General features: G+C 45.4%; 2 protein-coding genes across 2 annotated transcripts in view; both read left to right on the top strand.

Annotated features, from left to right (window-relative positions):
• The first annotated feature begins 1,095 nt into the window (after nt 1-1,095).
• LOC133470849 (antizyme inhibitor 1-like) lies at nt 1,096-9,760 on the top strand. The gene is made up of 11 exons (XM_061759747.1): nt 1,096-1,276; nt 2,057-2,200; nt 2,305-2,516; nt 3,523-3,696; nt 3,796-3,968; nt 4,694-4,907; nt 5,514-5,588; nt 6,575-6,740; nt 6,899-7,008; nt 8,125-8,345; nt 9,006-9,760. The coding sequence occupies exons 3-11, from the start codon at nt 2,412-2,414 to the stop codon at nt 9,064-9,066; spliced, it is 1,299 nt and encodes a 432-aa protein (XP_061615731.1). The 5' UTR covers nt 1,096-1,276; nt 2,057-2,200; nt 2,305-2,411; the 3' UTR covers nt 9,067-9,760.
• Nucleotides 9,761-11,380: 1,620 nt separating this feature from the next.
• The window catches only part of adnp2b (ADNP homeobox 2b), a 5,767-nt gene continuing 1,589 nt past the window's right edge, over nt 11,381-15,558 (top strand). Inside the window, exons 1-5 of the mRNA XM_061759746.1 lie at nt 11,381-11,495; nt 12,522-12,642; nt 12,709-12,828; nt 13,503-14,018; nt 14,244-15,558. The exon at nt 14,244-15,558 is cut by the window's right edge and continues 1,589 nt beyond it. Of these exons, the coding sequence (XP_061615730.1) occupies nt 12,535-12,642; nt 12,709-12,828; nt 13,503-14,018; nt 14,244-15,558 (2,059 nt within the window). The 5' untranslated portion in view covers nt 11,381-11,495; nt 12,522-12,534. The remainder of the gene's footprint in view (nt 11,496-12,521; nt 12,643-12,708; nt 12,829-13,502; nt 14,019-14,243) is intronic.

The raw sequence follows: 15,558 nt of genomic DNA, 5'->3' as shown, positions 1-15,558 counted from the left end.
GGAAGAGCTGGAACGAAGTGGCTGGGGAGAGGCAAATTTGGGCTTCCCTGCGTAAACTGCTGCACAGCGACCCGACTCCGCATAAGCGGAAGCAAACGGGCGACTGGATGCATGAATTGAATTGCTGTCTGACACCGCAGCGCATGAGTTCAATTTCCGCGACTCCCGATGGTGAAAAAACAACTGTGTTTGACTTGCACTCATTGTTTTGCCTGAGGCCTCAACAGACCTCACGAGAACTTGACAAAAACAAACAAAACAGAAATGCATCTCAGCAGCATAGTGGATGGGAAGTTAGCACATCTGTCTCAAAGCTCTGATGTTACTTGAGCGAGGCTATGCAGTGTATAAAACAACTCAAAAAACAATGGAGTTCTGTCAATTTACATCTTGTGTAAACAGAAAAAGTTAATTTCAAGAGTATTTATTGTGGCTAAATTTGTCGTGTCGTATTTTATAAAATAATGTTTATGTTGTGATATTGTTGAGCGATATTTGAGTTTGCATTTTCCTATTTAATTTTTTGTTTTTTTTATTTGACGTTCATGCACTACTTAAAAAAAGTACTTAGTCATCTGTTACCGCTGGTACTCAGTACTTGAGTAGTTTATTACTTACTCAAGGGATTATTTGGAGGACTACTTTTTATTTTTGCTTGAGTAATATTATTCTAAGTAATCTTACATACAACTTCCGCCTGCATACTTTTTTTTTTTTTTTGTCTGTATGGGCCCTGCCTTTGGCTTGCGAGCCGGGATAAGCTCCAGCTCACCCGTGACCCGAATGACAGTCGGTATACGTCTTCCAAAAGCATAAAGTGGCAAAAGGGAATGTCAGTCTGTGTGTATTGCTTCCAAATGTTTGTGACGCGACCCGACGGCGGCCCTGTGTCCTGAATGACGGCGGCGAGTGTCCGCTGTCCGTCCACCGGCAAGTGCAGCATTACGTAACGCAAATAAAGCTCAGCCCCGCCCTGCTCGGAAATACATATTTGGTTCGTCCCCAGCGGAACGCCGAGCGCTGATTGGGCTGACGCGAGGTAGAGGCCACGCCCACTAACTGCTGCTGAACTTTTGCTACTTCCTGCCGCCGCCGCCGCCGCTGTAGTTCTCCTCCCACCGTCGACGAGACAGGATCTCCGCTACACCGACGCTTCGACGAGCCATATGGCCACAACAGCCGCCGTTCTTTCTTTTAACGTGGGGCCCACTACTCTTTAAAAATTCCGCCGAAAAAGAGAAGACGATTTTCTAAAACATTCTGGCCGTTATCTCACGTAAGTCAGGCAGCGAAGTGTGTGTGTGTTTCTGTGTGGAGTTAACATGGCGGGCTGCTCTTTTCCGCCTCCATGGCCCCTAACGTGACAGCACTGATTCTGTGCGCTCCTCACGTTGACTCGAATGTCGCAACGCATAGTTCAAATACCTGAAAAGATTACCGAGCTTGGCTAAGTTACCGTGGGACATTGAATACCTCGTATGGACCGACGGTGCTTTAGGTTTGATGGGCTATTTATAACGTGAGCCATTAACGTCAGCGTCTATGGCGGCGTGCTTGGCGACGCCACAACATTCATCTGTCCTCTTTTTCGCCAACAAATCTTCAATTTTTCCAAACCAACGTCTGCCGAGTCAACACAATTATCCCCCTATGCGACATTGGTCGCGTTGTAATGTCTATTAACGTGCATATTCGGTTTTGGCATCGCCATTGAATCGCTAATCTCATTTGTCAAGTTGTTTGCTGCGCATGCGCAGTATGCGTTTCTCGGGACGTGGCCATTTTAGTAGTTTTAAAGGGCAGACGTGTTCCTCAGGCTAGAAAAAAGTGGTTTGTGTTATTGAATTCCATAGAGGGGTGGCAAAAGTACTCACACTTTGTGATTAAGTAGAGCCACAGATACTCATGCAAAAGTATAATCTATCCCATATATCTATATCTCTAGCCATCTACAGGGAAAAAAAACAATGGAATGCTTGAATTTACTTCCATATGACATAAGATTACTATGTGTTGTTATATTGTTGATTGCGAGTGTTTCAATGTGTGTGCGCAGGGCTCCCCTGTCTCTGCACAGGTGTATGAGCGCTACCCAGAGGGCCTAGGGGCGGCTCTTTACCGGGAGCACTTCGACTTCAACGCTGAGCCGCCTTGGGATCCTAGCTGATAGCGGGACAGGTCCGTCTCCCGACTTGTCCATGTGAGTCCGCCCCGCGAGCGCATTGTTTCACCCGCACCGGAATCTCCCAACATTCATCTAATGATGTTTTTTTTCTTTTTTTGCCCCCTGGCCCCCTTTCCCAGTTTGTTGCATAACCGGCAGGACCCCCCATTTGGCTCAGTCGTGACCCTCTCGCCGACTCACTCACACCCATTCTTTATGATTTTTGGATCGCTGGAATACGGTTAAGATGAAAGGACTCGCAGACCGACCCGCTGGCTACACGGTCGAGCTGCTCTCGGGCGGCGCCACCCTCGACGACGTCATCGACGAGCGCATCTGCGAGCAAGCTCTGGTAAACCTCAGTAACATAATCTATAAACGTATCTATCTGTAAAGTAATGTCAGACACACAATTTTGTTTCTGCAAAATAGTGGGCAGGCCACACATTTTTATATTATTGTGAAAAAGTACATAAGTTATAGTAGTTGAAATATATCGGGGGTAAAAAATCATACCGCAAGAAAAGTCACAATTTTGAAAGTAAAGTGTTGTAGTTTTATCTAAATTGTAATATCAAATGGGAAAAGTAGAATTTTTACAAAAGTAATTTTTATCAGAATGAAGTTGAACTATATTAAAAAAAGGTTGAAAAGAAAGCCACGATTCTTCTTGTATATAGATTTAGTAGAATTGCAATCAATGCGGGAATACAAAATGTCAGTTTACCAGAATGAAGTTTAAATATTACCATGAAGTCATACTTTGACTATACTTGTAATTGTATGACTTTAAAGTCATCATTTTCTGAGATACTGCGACAAAGTGTAGCTCCCTGTAGCACAAACACGCTAATTGTCGCTAAAGATGCCGTCTCCACATAACTTTGAATATGTGAATCCAGACTTCATTGTATGATGGAAAAAATTTACTCATTTCACAAGAAGTCATAATTTTACAAGACAAAATAAAGAAATTACAAGTATGAAAATGTTTACAAGGTTTAGAAATTTTCGCACAACCTCGTAATTTTGCTAGAACTGGAATATTACATGGAAGGCAATCGTTAGTTTCTCAGAATAAATTGGAACTATTGAGGGTAATGTGGTCAATTTACAAAAAAAAAAATCATCCTTAGTCTTGCAATGGAAATTTGTTTATAATGTGGGCAGACTTCATAGGAGACCGTTTTGGAGCGTCAGTAGGTGGTGCTTATTTGGTTAGCAAATGACTTCAAATGGAGCCGACAGTTAACTCTTTAATATATGTCTGTGAACTGACGTAATTACAGCTTCTGCGTGTTTGCGTTATATTTTAAGACGTGTGCCACATTCCTCAAGCTAAGGATGTTGTCCGACAGGCGGAGAAGAGCGCCTTTATGGTGGGCGACCTGGGCGCTCTGATGCGCCAGCATGCACGCTGGCAGAGCGCCGCGCCACGGCTGCAACCGTACTTCCCGCTCCGTTGCAACCGCAGCCCGGCGGTCGTCGAGCTGCTCGCCTCCCTGGGCCTGGGCTTCGTCTGCGCCAGCAAAGTGAGCATTTTGATTTCATTCAAGCGCACTCGGCCGATTTGTCGCCTACTTAAGCAACGAGCTCAATGCTGATTTGGATGCTTTTTCATTCATTCGCAGGTCGAAGTCAGTCTGGCGCTTGAGCGCGGCGTGCCGCCCGACAACATCATCCTGTCGGGCGTCTGCAAGCAGTTGGCGCTCGTCAAGGCCGCCGCCAAGCACGGCGTGTGCCACCTCGTCTGCGAGAACGAGGCCGAGCTGGCCAAGATTGCGCGCCTCCAACCACGTGCCAAGTAAGTACAACCCCAATTCCAATGAAGTTGGGACGTTGTGTTAAACATAAATAAAAACAGAATACAATGATTTGCAAATCATGTTCAACCTATATTGAATTGAATACACTACAAAGACATTTAATGTTCAAACTGACAAACTTTATTGTTTTTAGCAAATAATCATTAACTTAGAATTTTATGGCTGCAACTTGTTCCAAAAAAGCCGGGACAGGGTCACGTTTACCACTGTGTTACATCACCTTTTCTTTTAACAACATTCAATAAGCGTTTGGGAACTGAAAACACTAATTGTTGAAGCTTTGTAGGTAGAATTGTTTCCCATTCTTGCTCGATGCACAGCTTCAGCTGTTCAACAGTCCGGGGTCTCCGTTGTCGTATCATAATGCGGCACACATTTTCAATGGGAAACAGGTTTGGACTGCAGGCAGGCCACTCTTTTATTCCAAAGCCACGCTGTTGTAACACGTGCAGAATGTGGTTTGGCATTGTCTTGCTGAAATAAGCAGGGGCGGTCCATGAAAAAGACGTTGCTTGGATGGCAGCATATGTTTCTCCAAAACCATTAATGGTGCCTTCACAGATGTGTATGTTTAACACAACGTCCCAACTTCATTGGAATTGCGGTTGTAGAAAGTACGTGAGCCTAATAGCATTACTGCTCAAGACTGGTGACAAGAAAAGAAGTTAGAATTTTCTGACTAACATTTAATGTGGTCTCGCAGGTTGTTACTGCAGCTGAGGACAGAGGCCCACACGGCCGAGACCAGCGTAGCCTTCGGCGCGTCTCTGAAGAGCTGCCGCCACCTGCTGGAGGCGGCCAAGGAGCTCGGCGTGCTGGTGGTGGGCGTGGCCTTCCATGTGCCAACCTCCTGCCAGGACCCGCAGCGGGCCTACAGCCACGCGCTTGCCGACGCCCGCTGTGTCTTTGACATGGGGGTGAGCGCTCAGGATTTTCTAGACGCCGTGTCCCAAAAGTATTTGCAGCGCTGCGCTTTTTCCATATTTTATGAAACAGCCTTATTCCCGAATGGAATAAAAAATGCTCACAATTTTGCACACAACACATGACAACCTTGTCTTTTTGGATATTTTTGCAAATGTATTAAATCTTTAAAAAATGCAATGTGGGGGAAAAAGTGAAGTTCAGACTATGTTCTGGATGCACTACAACTTTTGTCACAATTTGTTTTGTTACAGCATTATTCCAAAATGGAATTCCAAAGGCCATTCCTCTTTGTAGCACCTCCAGCAAGTTTCAGAGCCCTCAATAGATGTCCATTTAAAAATAATCAATTTTGGAATGAGGCAAAATGCGGAAAGAGTGAAGTGCTGTGAAGTATTTGGATTGTTTTGCTTTTGTGGGGGGGGGGGGGGGGGGGTTTAAATGGGAAACGCTGTGCATACCTTTCCGGTGCACAGTAGCTTGGGGGGGGGGGGTTTAAAATGGGAAACGCTGTGCATACCTTTCCGGTGCACAGTAGCTTGAGTGGTCCCAATGCTTTGCTTTTTTGGAGCCTAACGTTGAGTTGTTGCTCGTTTCAGGCCGACCTGGGCTTCGATATGAACATCCTGGACGTCGGCGGTGGATTCAACGGCTCGGAGTTCCAACTCAAACAGGTCAACAATACCTTAAATGACATCTTGATTATGTCAGACTTCGACCTGCTGTTTAGCGTCAGCCAGGACACAGATAAGACGCGTTTACTCTTTAGGAGGTATGTCACGCTAGCCGTTTGTTTACATCAGTGGAGAGCGTGAGGGAGTGCCAGCCACTTGAGGCTCATTTGGGTTTGAAACGGCCATTTTCGGTTCAGTTTGGCAAGAAAAGACATTTGTTTGATTGTTTGAAAACCCATCCATCCATCCATTTTTCTGAGCCGCTTCTCCTCACGGGGGTCGCGGGCGTGCTGGAGCCCGTCCCAGCTATCATCGGGCAGGAGGCGGGGTACACCCTGAACTGGTCGCCAGCCAATCGCAGGGCACATACAAACAAACAACCACTGGCGCACACATTCACACATATGTGCAATTTAGAGTTGTCAAGGAACCTACCACGCATGTTTTTGGGATGTGGGCGGAGACCGGAGTGCCCGGAGAAAAACCAGACTAGTCTCACATGTAAGCCATGTCCCAAAATGCATACACAGAAAGTCTGACATTTTGATTGGAAGTGGACATTTTTCCAGAGAGAACATGTCAGCTGGGTAACACACTTTGGAACCCCCTGAAGCCATCTTGACTTGGCAACCTGAAATTTGGTAAACATGCCTATCACGAGTTGACCCACAAAAAAAGTCTCAAGCCCGGAAAGACAAAGTTAGCCATTTTGTTTTGAAGTGTCCGCTTTAGTGTCAGTTTGGACATTTCCAGTGGCCCTTCAAATGGACTCTTCTTAGAGATTTTGTCCGATTGCTACTAAATTTGAACTGAGTGTATTAGACAGATGGACAATGCAAATTTGCGACTAATTTGTTTTTCATTATTGTGTCAGTGTGAAGTTTTACTCAAGACAAATCTGCCTCCAAAATGTTTTTGAAAACTCAGCCCGAAGTTAGAATTTCGCCATGTAACTCTAAATGTACACGTTGCTGTTGCGTATGCAGGTGGAATCTGCCCTCAGCCCGCTGCTGGACACTTATTTCCCGCCGCTGTCCGGCGTGCACGTGCTGGCCCAGCCGGGCTCCTTCTACGTGGCGTCGGCCTTCAGCCTGGCCGTCAACGTGATCGCCAAGGAGGCGGTGACCCGCCGCTGGGACGGCTTAGCTCCAGGTGGGTCTACTTAATCGCTCGGCCGCACAATATGGACGCGTGACCGTTGAGTCACGCACGTTGCATAATCATAACATACGGCCGGGGCTCAAATTCTACTCCGCTGTCGTGTTGTGTTGTTGTTGTTGTTGCACGTGTTCCAACCTGCGTATGATCAGGTGAGAACGGCGAGGACGCGGAGTTCCTGTACTACATGAATGAGGGCGTTTATGGCCTGTTTGGCGTCAAGCTCCTGGGGAACGCCATCGCCGTGCCGGCGGTGCACAAGGTTTGAAGGCCGCCCACCTGACAGTCTGAAAGTGGGTCGGGGTTTATGGCGGATCTTGAGATTGTTAACAATGTGCACTGACCCTGTACACGGGCGTGCTTTGTACATGCGTGTCCTACTCCACTCACCTTCTTAGCTAACTGATAGCAACACAGAAGTTATTTGGAGCGTGTTCCCATTTTGTATTTATTACAATACAAGGGTTAAGACCAGTTCCTTTGACCTAGTTCGTTTCCCCAAGACTGACATTTTCAACTTCTAAATTTGTTTATTGTCATAACATCAACACGTCCTTTCCATCCTTGAGTCTTGCATTTGAGTTTCCATTGTCATTAGGAATGACACGATCCTTCAATCCACATTCGAAATTCTTACAAAGCCTCAAGACTCAAATGTATCTGCGGTCTCTATATTTGGAGGTTTTTTGACAAATTTGTAATTGTATACCAACTGAAGACAATTGAGTTTGTATTTTTGTAAGCAGTGTATTTACTGAAAATTCTTAATATTGTTATAATATTGAGCCCATATTCCGCGATCTTATGGTCACATTTACTAAACTTTAATGAAATTTACACACACACACAAACTGGTATACAATCATCAGGGAGCCATATTTTGTTTTCATCTTTTTTTAACATGTATAAGTTAAAATAACTTCAGACTAGCTTGAAACTAACTAACAAATACGTTTTAGGATTTTAATACTTAAAATTCCAGTTTTATTTGTCAAGTGTATTTCATTGCATAAAAGAAAGCAAATGTTTACATGAAAACACAAAATTGTAATGAAAAGGAGCAGAGAGAGGAATAAATCTTAATTACAAAAATACACACAAAATGAATTATTTTCCATATAATACATATTAGTGTGATGGGGCTTTGGTGGTGATCGGATATGTAAATAAGCAACTCAGTTAATTTGACTGCTTTAGTGTTTTTTTTGTGGTTCCAAAGGCTCCCACTGACCAAAAATGTATGCGCAAAAAACATGACTGTTTAATTATCATACATATTTTTTTTCCTTTCTGTAAATCACTTGAACAACTTCAACCTTGTTCAAAACTACCAAGCAAATGCATTTGGTTTACAATGTGTCAATTGTTTTCCACGCAGCGCGCGCCGTGCGCCGACGCAGCAGTGTACCCCAGCAGCCTGCGGGGTCCCACGCTGGACCAGCTGGACCTGGTGGTGGAGCGCTGCCTCCTGCCCGAGCTCAGCGTGGGCGACTGGCTGCTCTTCGCCAACATGGGCGCCTGCGGCCTGGACGACCACGCCGGCGGCACGTGCGCCTCGCCGCAACCGCCGGTCTACTACGCTGCCGGCGCCTCGGACTGGTAGGTGTTCTTCTGACGTGCTTTAGATTGTCATCGGCGTCGTTTGGTTTAAAGCAAGCCAACAAAATCTGGATTCAAATAATTTGATTGAAACCGAATGGGGGAAAAAAACCTCATGATTACAATCATGAGTTTTGTTTTGATTTAACACAAATCGCAATTTAAATCATTTGATTTATATCATGCTTTAAATCAGACAAAAATCTATTTATTTGATTCATAGTTATTTAAATCAAACAAATTTAAAAATCCCCCCCCCAAAAAAAAAAGAATTTAAATTTTATTTGTATCATGTTTATAGTCAAACCCCTAGAAGTAATACAGGTATACTTTATAATTGGATATAATAGTCTTGACAGTGTCCAATACTTGTATTACAACCTGACAAGAAGTACATTTTTAAACTTTAAACATTAAAAAAAGGCCTATTTAGAAATTTCATGTTTTAATATCTGATTAAAAAAACTTAAACTGATTTTAAATTTATTTCATTTTAGGAAAAAAAAACAATTAAAAAAATGTCTATGATAAAATCTGATTTTAAATAAATTAATAAAAAATAAATCTGATTTAAATTTCAAAAGAATGCTTTTTTGATCAACTCAAGATTGTCAACCCCCGCAGCATGCCAATCCACTGACGCTTGGTTGTGGTCCGCAGGTATGAAATGCAGGAGGGGGGCGTGACGCTGGACGGCGCCGTCAAGACCTCCTTCGTGTAGTACCCCAAAAATTGCCCCAAGCGTCTTGCTGTGGTCAACATTCCAGCCAGCGTTTTATTACAAGATATTTCTCCCCCCACCCCCCCTTTTTCTTTTTTTGCTCTGTCATTTCAAATCAATCCTGCCCAAGTGATGTTATGCAACAAAATGGACGACTCCGGAGATGGAACCCTCCCCCCACCGGCCACACTAACCCAGCAGTGGGGGGGCGGGGGGTTGCGCTCTTTATTATTGTCATAATAATAATCCCTTTGACAAAATTGCTAATGATCTCTATCGTCGCGTGTGTGTTTGAAGAATGGACGTACCTCAGACATTAGAATAGCTGAACAGAAATGTTTTTTTTTTTTCCTTCTATTTATTGGATCGAGTTGTGGCCACGGCAACAGCTTTTTCCTAGTAAGATATTGTCTTGTTTTTTTCCAGTTTCCCTGAAAGGCTTCATATGTGCTGTGACTGTCATTTGTCACCTCAAAATGGTCACCAAGTCATCCACTGGCCCATTTGGACAGCTATCTTCGTATTCAAGGCAACCTGCCCCTTTGTCTGTGTTGCAAACAAAAATATGTATTCATAGTGACTTGCTGTCTAAAAGCACTAATGGACCACACCCTGTTGTTTTTTTTGGACTGTAAATTCTGTTTGTTGAAGTAATGAAAGTGATTAATTTAATACATTTCTGACTGAAATCATTCATCCTGAGTCAGTGTGATTGATTTACAGTGAATATTAGTGTTCCTGCAATGTAAATGCCAAGGTTTTGTAAAATACACTCTGTATTTACCTCTTTGACACAAATATATCTTTGTTAGAATATGGTTTTGCAATTAAATCTCCCTGTTCCCCATTCCCTCATTACAAAAAATATGCATGTAAGGTTAATTGGAGACTCAATGTGTGAGCGTGATGCTGTCTTTGTGCCCTGACAGTGTATGAATGTGAAAGATGCATTTTGTTGGATGTGCTAAGGTGTGTGTACTTTTTTTTTTTTGCTTAAAAAAAAAAACATGATGTTGGAACTGGGATTGGTATTGGAGCTAGCCTCAGTTTACTTTTTTTTTTTTTAAGTAAAATGGCTACTTAAAAACTTTCTAATATGCGAGCATGTGTCAGAAGTGGTAAGGGTTGTGTAAATGTCAGGTTTAAAAAAAAAAATAAGTACTGCATTACAAATGGGGATTTAGTTTTTTTTTTTTCTAATTTAAAAAAAAAACTTTAATATGCCTGCTCAGTGAGCATAATATGAAGTTTGAAGTGGTGAGCTTTGCGTATATACAAAAGTTGACTTTTTTTAAATGTTGAAAGTTAAGAGGTTTGCAAACTTGTAAATTTTGACATACTTGTGAGATGAAAAAAATGGTTTTTGCAGTCGTAACTCGCCTAGATTTTTGGGTAAAATGGTTGCATTTTAAGTTTGAAAATTTCCATTTTGAATGTTTAGTCAAATTTTCTTGTAAAAACACTGGTGATAGTAGCTAGCCTAAACTTTGGTAAAATGACAGAAGTTAGTTTTGACTCATTTGCAAAGTTGGGAGGTTTGCGAAAAAATAGCATGCTGAAAGTTGAGGTTTCTGTAAAAAGGAAATTGCTAGTTTAGCTTAAAAACGCATATTTTGGAAAGCGCTGAGATTTGCATTAATGCGAAATTTGCCATATTTCTATTTTTGTTTATATTACATGAAAATTTGTTAAACTGCGATAATAGCTAGCTTCAATTTTTGGCTGAACTAGCTTGCAATGCTGCTCTCCACCACTAAGTTCTTATTTGCGCCTAGCAATATGGTGGCCTACGTGTGATTGGCCAATAAAAGTGGCCTGATATGACGTCACCCAGAAAAGGGACCACCCATTTAGCTCACTTTCCCTGCCGCCCATTGGCCGGACTCGGCCGTGTACCACGTGATCACCCGCGACGCCCCCCCGTAGCCACGCCCCCAACACCTAGCTAGGCACGTTTAAGCCACAAAACCGATTAGCAAGTCAGAAAGTTCAAAAAAGTCCAAAAGTTAATTACTAACCTGTTGACTCGAACTCTGTAAGTGAGCTGAAACTCGTTAGCAGGCTAGTCAAAAGTTATTTAGCTAAAAAGCTAGGAGGCCTCCCATTGGTCAGTTTAGGTGGTATGCAAATGAGGCAACTGCTACGTCAGATCCTGAACTTGAGCGCCATTTTTTTCCGTAACGGCGAAGAAAGGGACAAAAAGCTGTAGCGAAAAAAATCGCTAATGTCCTCGTTCTCGGCTCACTAACTACGCGCTTTGGATTCCCGCAGCGGCCGTTCGAAGACGGGATGCGGCTCGGCTGAGTGTGCCGGCGGCGGAGGAGGAATACGGACAAAACTCGGCTGGCTGGCGGGGGGACGAGTGGAGGAAGTAGGGCGAACGCGGAACGACCGTACCCTAACCCTACCTCGATCGGAAGCCGGAGCAGGTAGACGTCCGCCAGCGGGGCTTCGGTTGTCAGGGGCGGGGAGGAGGCTTCTGTGACCCGGCGTGATGCTGTCACCGCGACGCCCAATCAGTCGGGCACGCACACGTAAACGCGACACGCGCGCACGCTTGTTTATAGTAATGGCTGCTCACGTCCCTCTTCTGACATACATATATTCATATTGAATATAACTTCTTGAAGCACAATGCAAAGATATTCCATCAAAAATCTGCCTCAATAAAAAGAGTAATCAATTTGGATTCAAAAAAGAAATTACTTTCGTATTCCTAGTACAGGGATTGAGATGATATTCATTAATGGTGTGCCGGTAGGAAGATTCTAGCTCTTACCAAGCGTCCAGTCTGATGGCTGTGATGTCATCAGCTATGCTACTCACAGCCACTAGGGGGCAATGATGTGACAGCATTTATGGTGGGATTGCGTGGATGTTGCTGTTTGAGTTTATTTTTCATGTATAATTTTGACAGTTATTTTGACTTTATTTTAAAGATTGTATTTAGTGTTAGCTGTTTTTCTTTAAAAAAAGAAAATCCATTTTGTTATCTATTTAAAAATTTGTCTATTTGTAAAAATGTTTACGTTTATTTTTTGAAGTTTTGTTTTGCCTTTTTAAAAATATGAATTTATTTTCTTTTTTTAATTTTAAAAACACCTGTATTTAAAAAAAAAAATCATTTTAATATTTTGACATTTTTATGTTTTATTTGATATTAATTTTATTCAAAGGGGCACATGGGCGACTCACCACTTAAACGGACATAAGTCCACTTTCCAACTCGATGTACGTCGATGAGGATAACAAGAATTAATTCAACTTTACTCCAGTAATTAAAGACCAACTAGTTTGTTGCTTTAAAAGCTGTCAAAACCAGGAAGTGGATGCAGAAACAGGAAGTAAATGTGCGCATGCTGTGATGATTAGTTAGCGTCATAATCCTTTATTTGATCGATCTGAGAAATGTGCTCCAATGGTCTGGCATTAACACTCTTAACTTTTGTCTGTAGGACCCGAGCAAGAATGTATCAACTCCCGGTGACCAACTTGGAGAAAGTCCGCAAGGCGCGCAAGGCAGTGAAGAATGTGCTGGGCGAGATCGGCCTGGAGGACTGCCAGAACTTCCTCAAGGTACTCACATTTATTCCTCAACTCCAAACAGTAATAATCAAAATGTTTCATTGTTTATCTGTTTAGGAGCTTGATGGTAAAAATGTCGAGAAAGACACCAAGGAAGACTCAGCGGAAGAAAATCCATTAATGGGCACCGAGTGGACCGACTTCACCGACGGCTATAACGGACGACAACGCAAGAAGGTGACGTAGCTAATAGCTAAAGCACTTCATGCAAAACACATGGGAGCGAGTACCACTGGAGGTAACGTTAGCGCTAGTAAGAGTGAGGCTAGTTGGTCTCGATAACTGTCCGAAAGAGGAAGAGAATATAACAAATGCAAGGAGCTTTGTTGTTAGCTCCGTTTATAGCATTAGCATTCCTATCCCTAGAACGTCTTCTTGATTTGTTCCGTCGGTCGTCTGAAAAGCGGCTACACACACTGGCGCTAACTTTAGCCGTCGACCGTGGCAGTATGACTGAGCCTACTTTGCTTTGAAATGCGGTTGCCGTTTTGCACAAGTTATGGAGCACATTGCTTTGTCGCTAGCACTATTTTTTGGTCATTAGCTAGTCCACAGACGGCGGGAATATCTTCTTGATGTTTTCGATAGTAGGGCTGCCAAGACCCAAATTGTCGACTCTTTAATTAAACGTAGACGATTTTTGATTAGCTAGTCCACAGATGTTGGGAATGTCTTCTTGAATTGTTTTGACCGTCAGCGAGCTTGAAAAACTAAAACCGACACCGAACTCCTCCCAAAATGACGTCGTTTGTTTTAATAGTTGGCAATATTTTAAAAAGCACGCACCCAGCTTTGTCGTTAGCCGAAGTTTTAGCAGCAGCACTGAGCGGCCTGTCCCCGTCTCCCCTCAGTGGCCTTACCGCTCTCGCACCATGTGCTGCGTCATGTGCAAGTACTCGTCCAAGAACATCTACCACTACCGCAACCATGTGGCGCGATGCCACGAGTACCTGCAGCGCCTGTGCTCGCTCTCCTCCTGCCAGCGCTGCGTCTTCGTGGCACACCCGCGCGCCGTCAAGAGGCACATCCTGCTGTTCCACGGGGGCCGCGCACAAGAGCCCGGTGCGCCGCCGGCGGCTCCGGCCCCCGCGGCCCCGCCGCCGGCCGCCGTTGTCAACCGTGGCATTGAGCGCTACAAGTGCAGGAAGTGCTCCTACCCGTCGCATTCCGTCTTCGCCGTCAAGAAGCACATCATCCTCAAGCACATGGAGAGCGTGGCGGAGCAGTACATCGGGTACCGCCACCCCATAGCGGGTTCCAACGCCAAGCTGTACTGCTGTAAAGTGTGCAACGTCAACACGGGCAACCTGGACCAGATGCTGCACCACATGCTGGTAGAGCCCAAGCACTACAACGTCAGCACGCAGGTACGCTTGCAAACTTCTGGGAATTTTCAAAGTTGGAAACTTGGGATGGAATTTATGAGAATTAACCAGGAATGTACTTATTTGAAAGTTGGCTCTTAATAGGAAACTAAAATAGAGTATACGTACAGTATGAGTTTTTCAAGTATGTTTTGTAAATTCAAAATTCTCCAGCTTCTCATGGAAATGTAGCAAAAACATTCAGCCCCTTTGCTCCCGTCCTCGCAGGTGCAGACGATGATCTACGACAACAAGGCGGCCCCCGCCGCCGCCCCCAGGGCTGTGTCCACACCTAACGGCAACGGTGTCTACGTCACGTTGCCCAACCTGGCGCCCAAGCCGATGAACAATAAGCCTTTCGTGGTGCCCAGCAACGGGCAGAACGGCAGCAGCACCGTGGTGGCATTACAGCAGCTCCAAGGAGCGTCCAACAGCGCCACCCTGATCTGCGCCCCCGCCAGCAACCAGGGTTTCTTGCCCCCGCAGGCGTCTGCACTGGTCCAGTTGGCAAGCGCCGAGGCTAAGGGCTTACTTCAGCCTGGCGCCACCATCTCCCTGCGGGGATCCTCGGTGGTGCAGTATCCCGGCGTGAAGCCGGCCACGCCGGCGGTGGCCTCGCCTCAAGCGCAGCAGATCCTGATTCCGGCGCCCAAACCCGCGGGCGCGCAGATCCCGCCGGCCAACCAGGTGACGCTCCAAGGCACTATGCTAACCTCGCAGTCTCTCCTGAGCCACCTAATCCCCACTGGCAACCGCGTCAACGGCATGCCCACGTACACGTTCGCGCCCCTCCAGGTGGCGGTGCCCGTCACGCAGAGCTCGATCAAGCCCGCCGAGCACACCGCCAACCAGGCCAAGAAGTGGATCACCTGCCCCCTCTGTAACGAACTCTTTCCCTCCAACGTCTTCGACATGCACATCGAGGTGGCCCACCAGACCAAGTTGGCCGCGGCCCGCACAGAGAGCCTGGCGGGCCGGGCGGCCTTCCTCAAGAAGATGCCCGACAAGACCATCAAGTGTCTGACTTGCAAGGTGCTGCTGTCAGAGAAGAGCGTTCTGCAGCACCTGCTCCATGGCCTCAGCTGCCTCTACTGCTCCACCTTGTTCTTCTCCGTCAAGCAGCTGTCGGAGCACGTCAAGAAGCACAACCCTACAGGCAAGCTCTACTGCGACTTCCTGCGCCAGAACTACAAGATCTACACCAAGGGCAACGCCGGCATCCTGTTCCCCTACTTCGACGTCACCACCGAGGCGCCCCAGGAGATCCTGGGCGAGTGCGAGGTCAACCTGGCTCTGGTCACCAGCTCCCTGGAGCTCATTTACGTCAAGCTGCAGCCCAGCAGTCAGCCCGAAGTCTGCTCTGCGCCCGTCAAAGTCAACGCCTCCTGCTGCCCCTTCTGTGACGAGAAGTTCCAGGAGGAGGCCAAGTACCTGCAGCACCTGAAGCAGAAGCATCTGGTGGCGCCCACCATCCACGCCATCCTCAAGACTGACGCCTTCAAGTGTATCTACTGCAACGGGGTCTACACGGGGAAGGTCACCC

Source organism: Phyllopteryx taeniolatus, chromosome 21, assembly GCF_024500385.1.
Source record: "Phyllopteryx taeniolatus isolate TA_2022b chromosome 21, UOR_Ptae_1.2, whole genome shotgun sequence".
In the NCBI taxonomy this organism is placed as follows: domain Eukaryota; kingdom Metazoa; phylum Chordata; class Actinopteri; order Syngnathiformes; family Syngnathidae; genus Phyllopteryx; species Phyllopteryx taeniolatus.
Note: the sequence above shows the minus strand (reverse complement) of the source record. Positions and strands in the feature narration are given on the sequence as shown.

Excerpts from the sequence above, each read along its gene's own strand:
- LOC133470849 (XM_061759747.1), top strand. The coding sequence starts at position 2,412 with ATGAAAGGACTCGCAGACCGACCCGCTGGCTACACGGTCGAGCTGCTC. Across the intron at positions 3,969-4,693 it reads CGCCTCCAACCACGTGCCAA|GTTGTTACTGCAGCTGAGGA; the intron begins GTAAGTACAACC and ends GTGGTCTCGCAG. Across the intron at positions 6,741-6,898 it reads CTGGGACGGCTTAGCTCCAG|GTGAGAACGGCGAGGACGCG; the intron begins GTGGGTCTACTT and ends GCGTATGATCAG.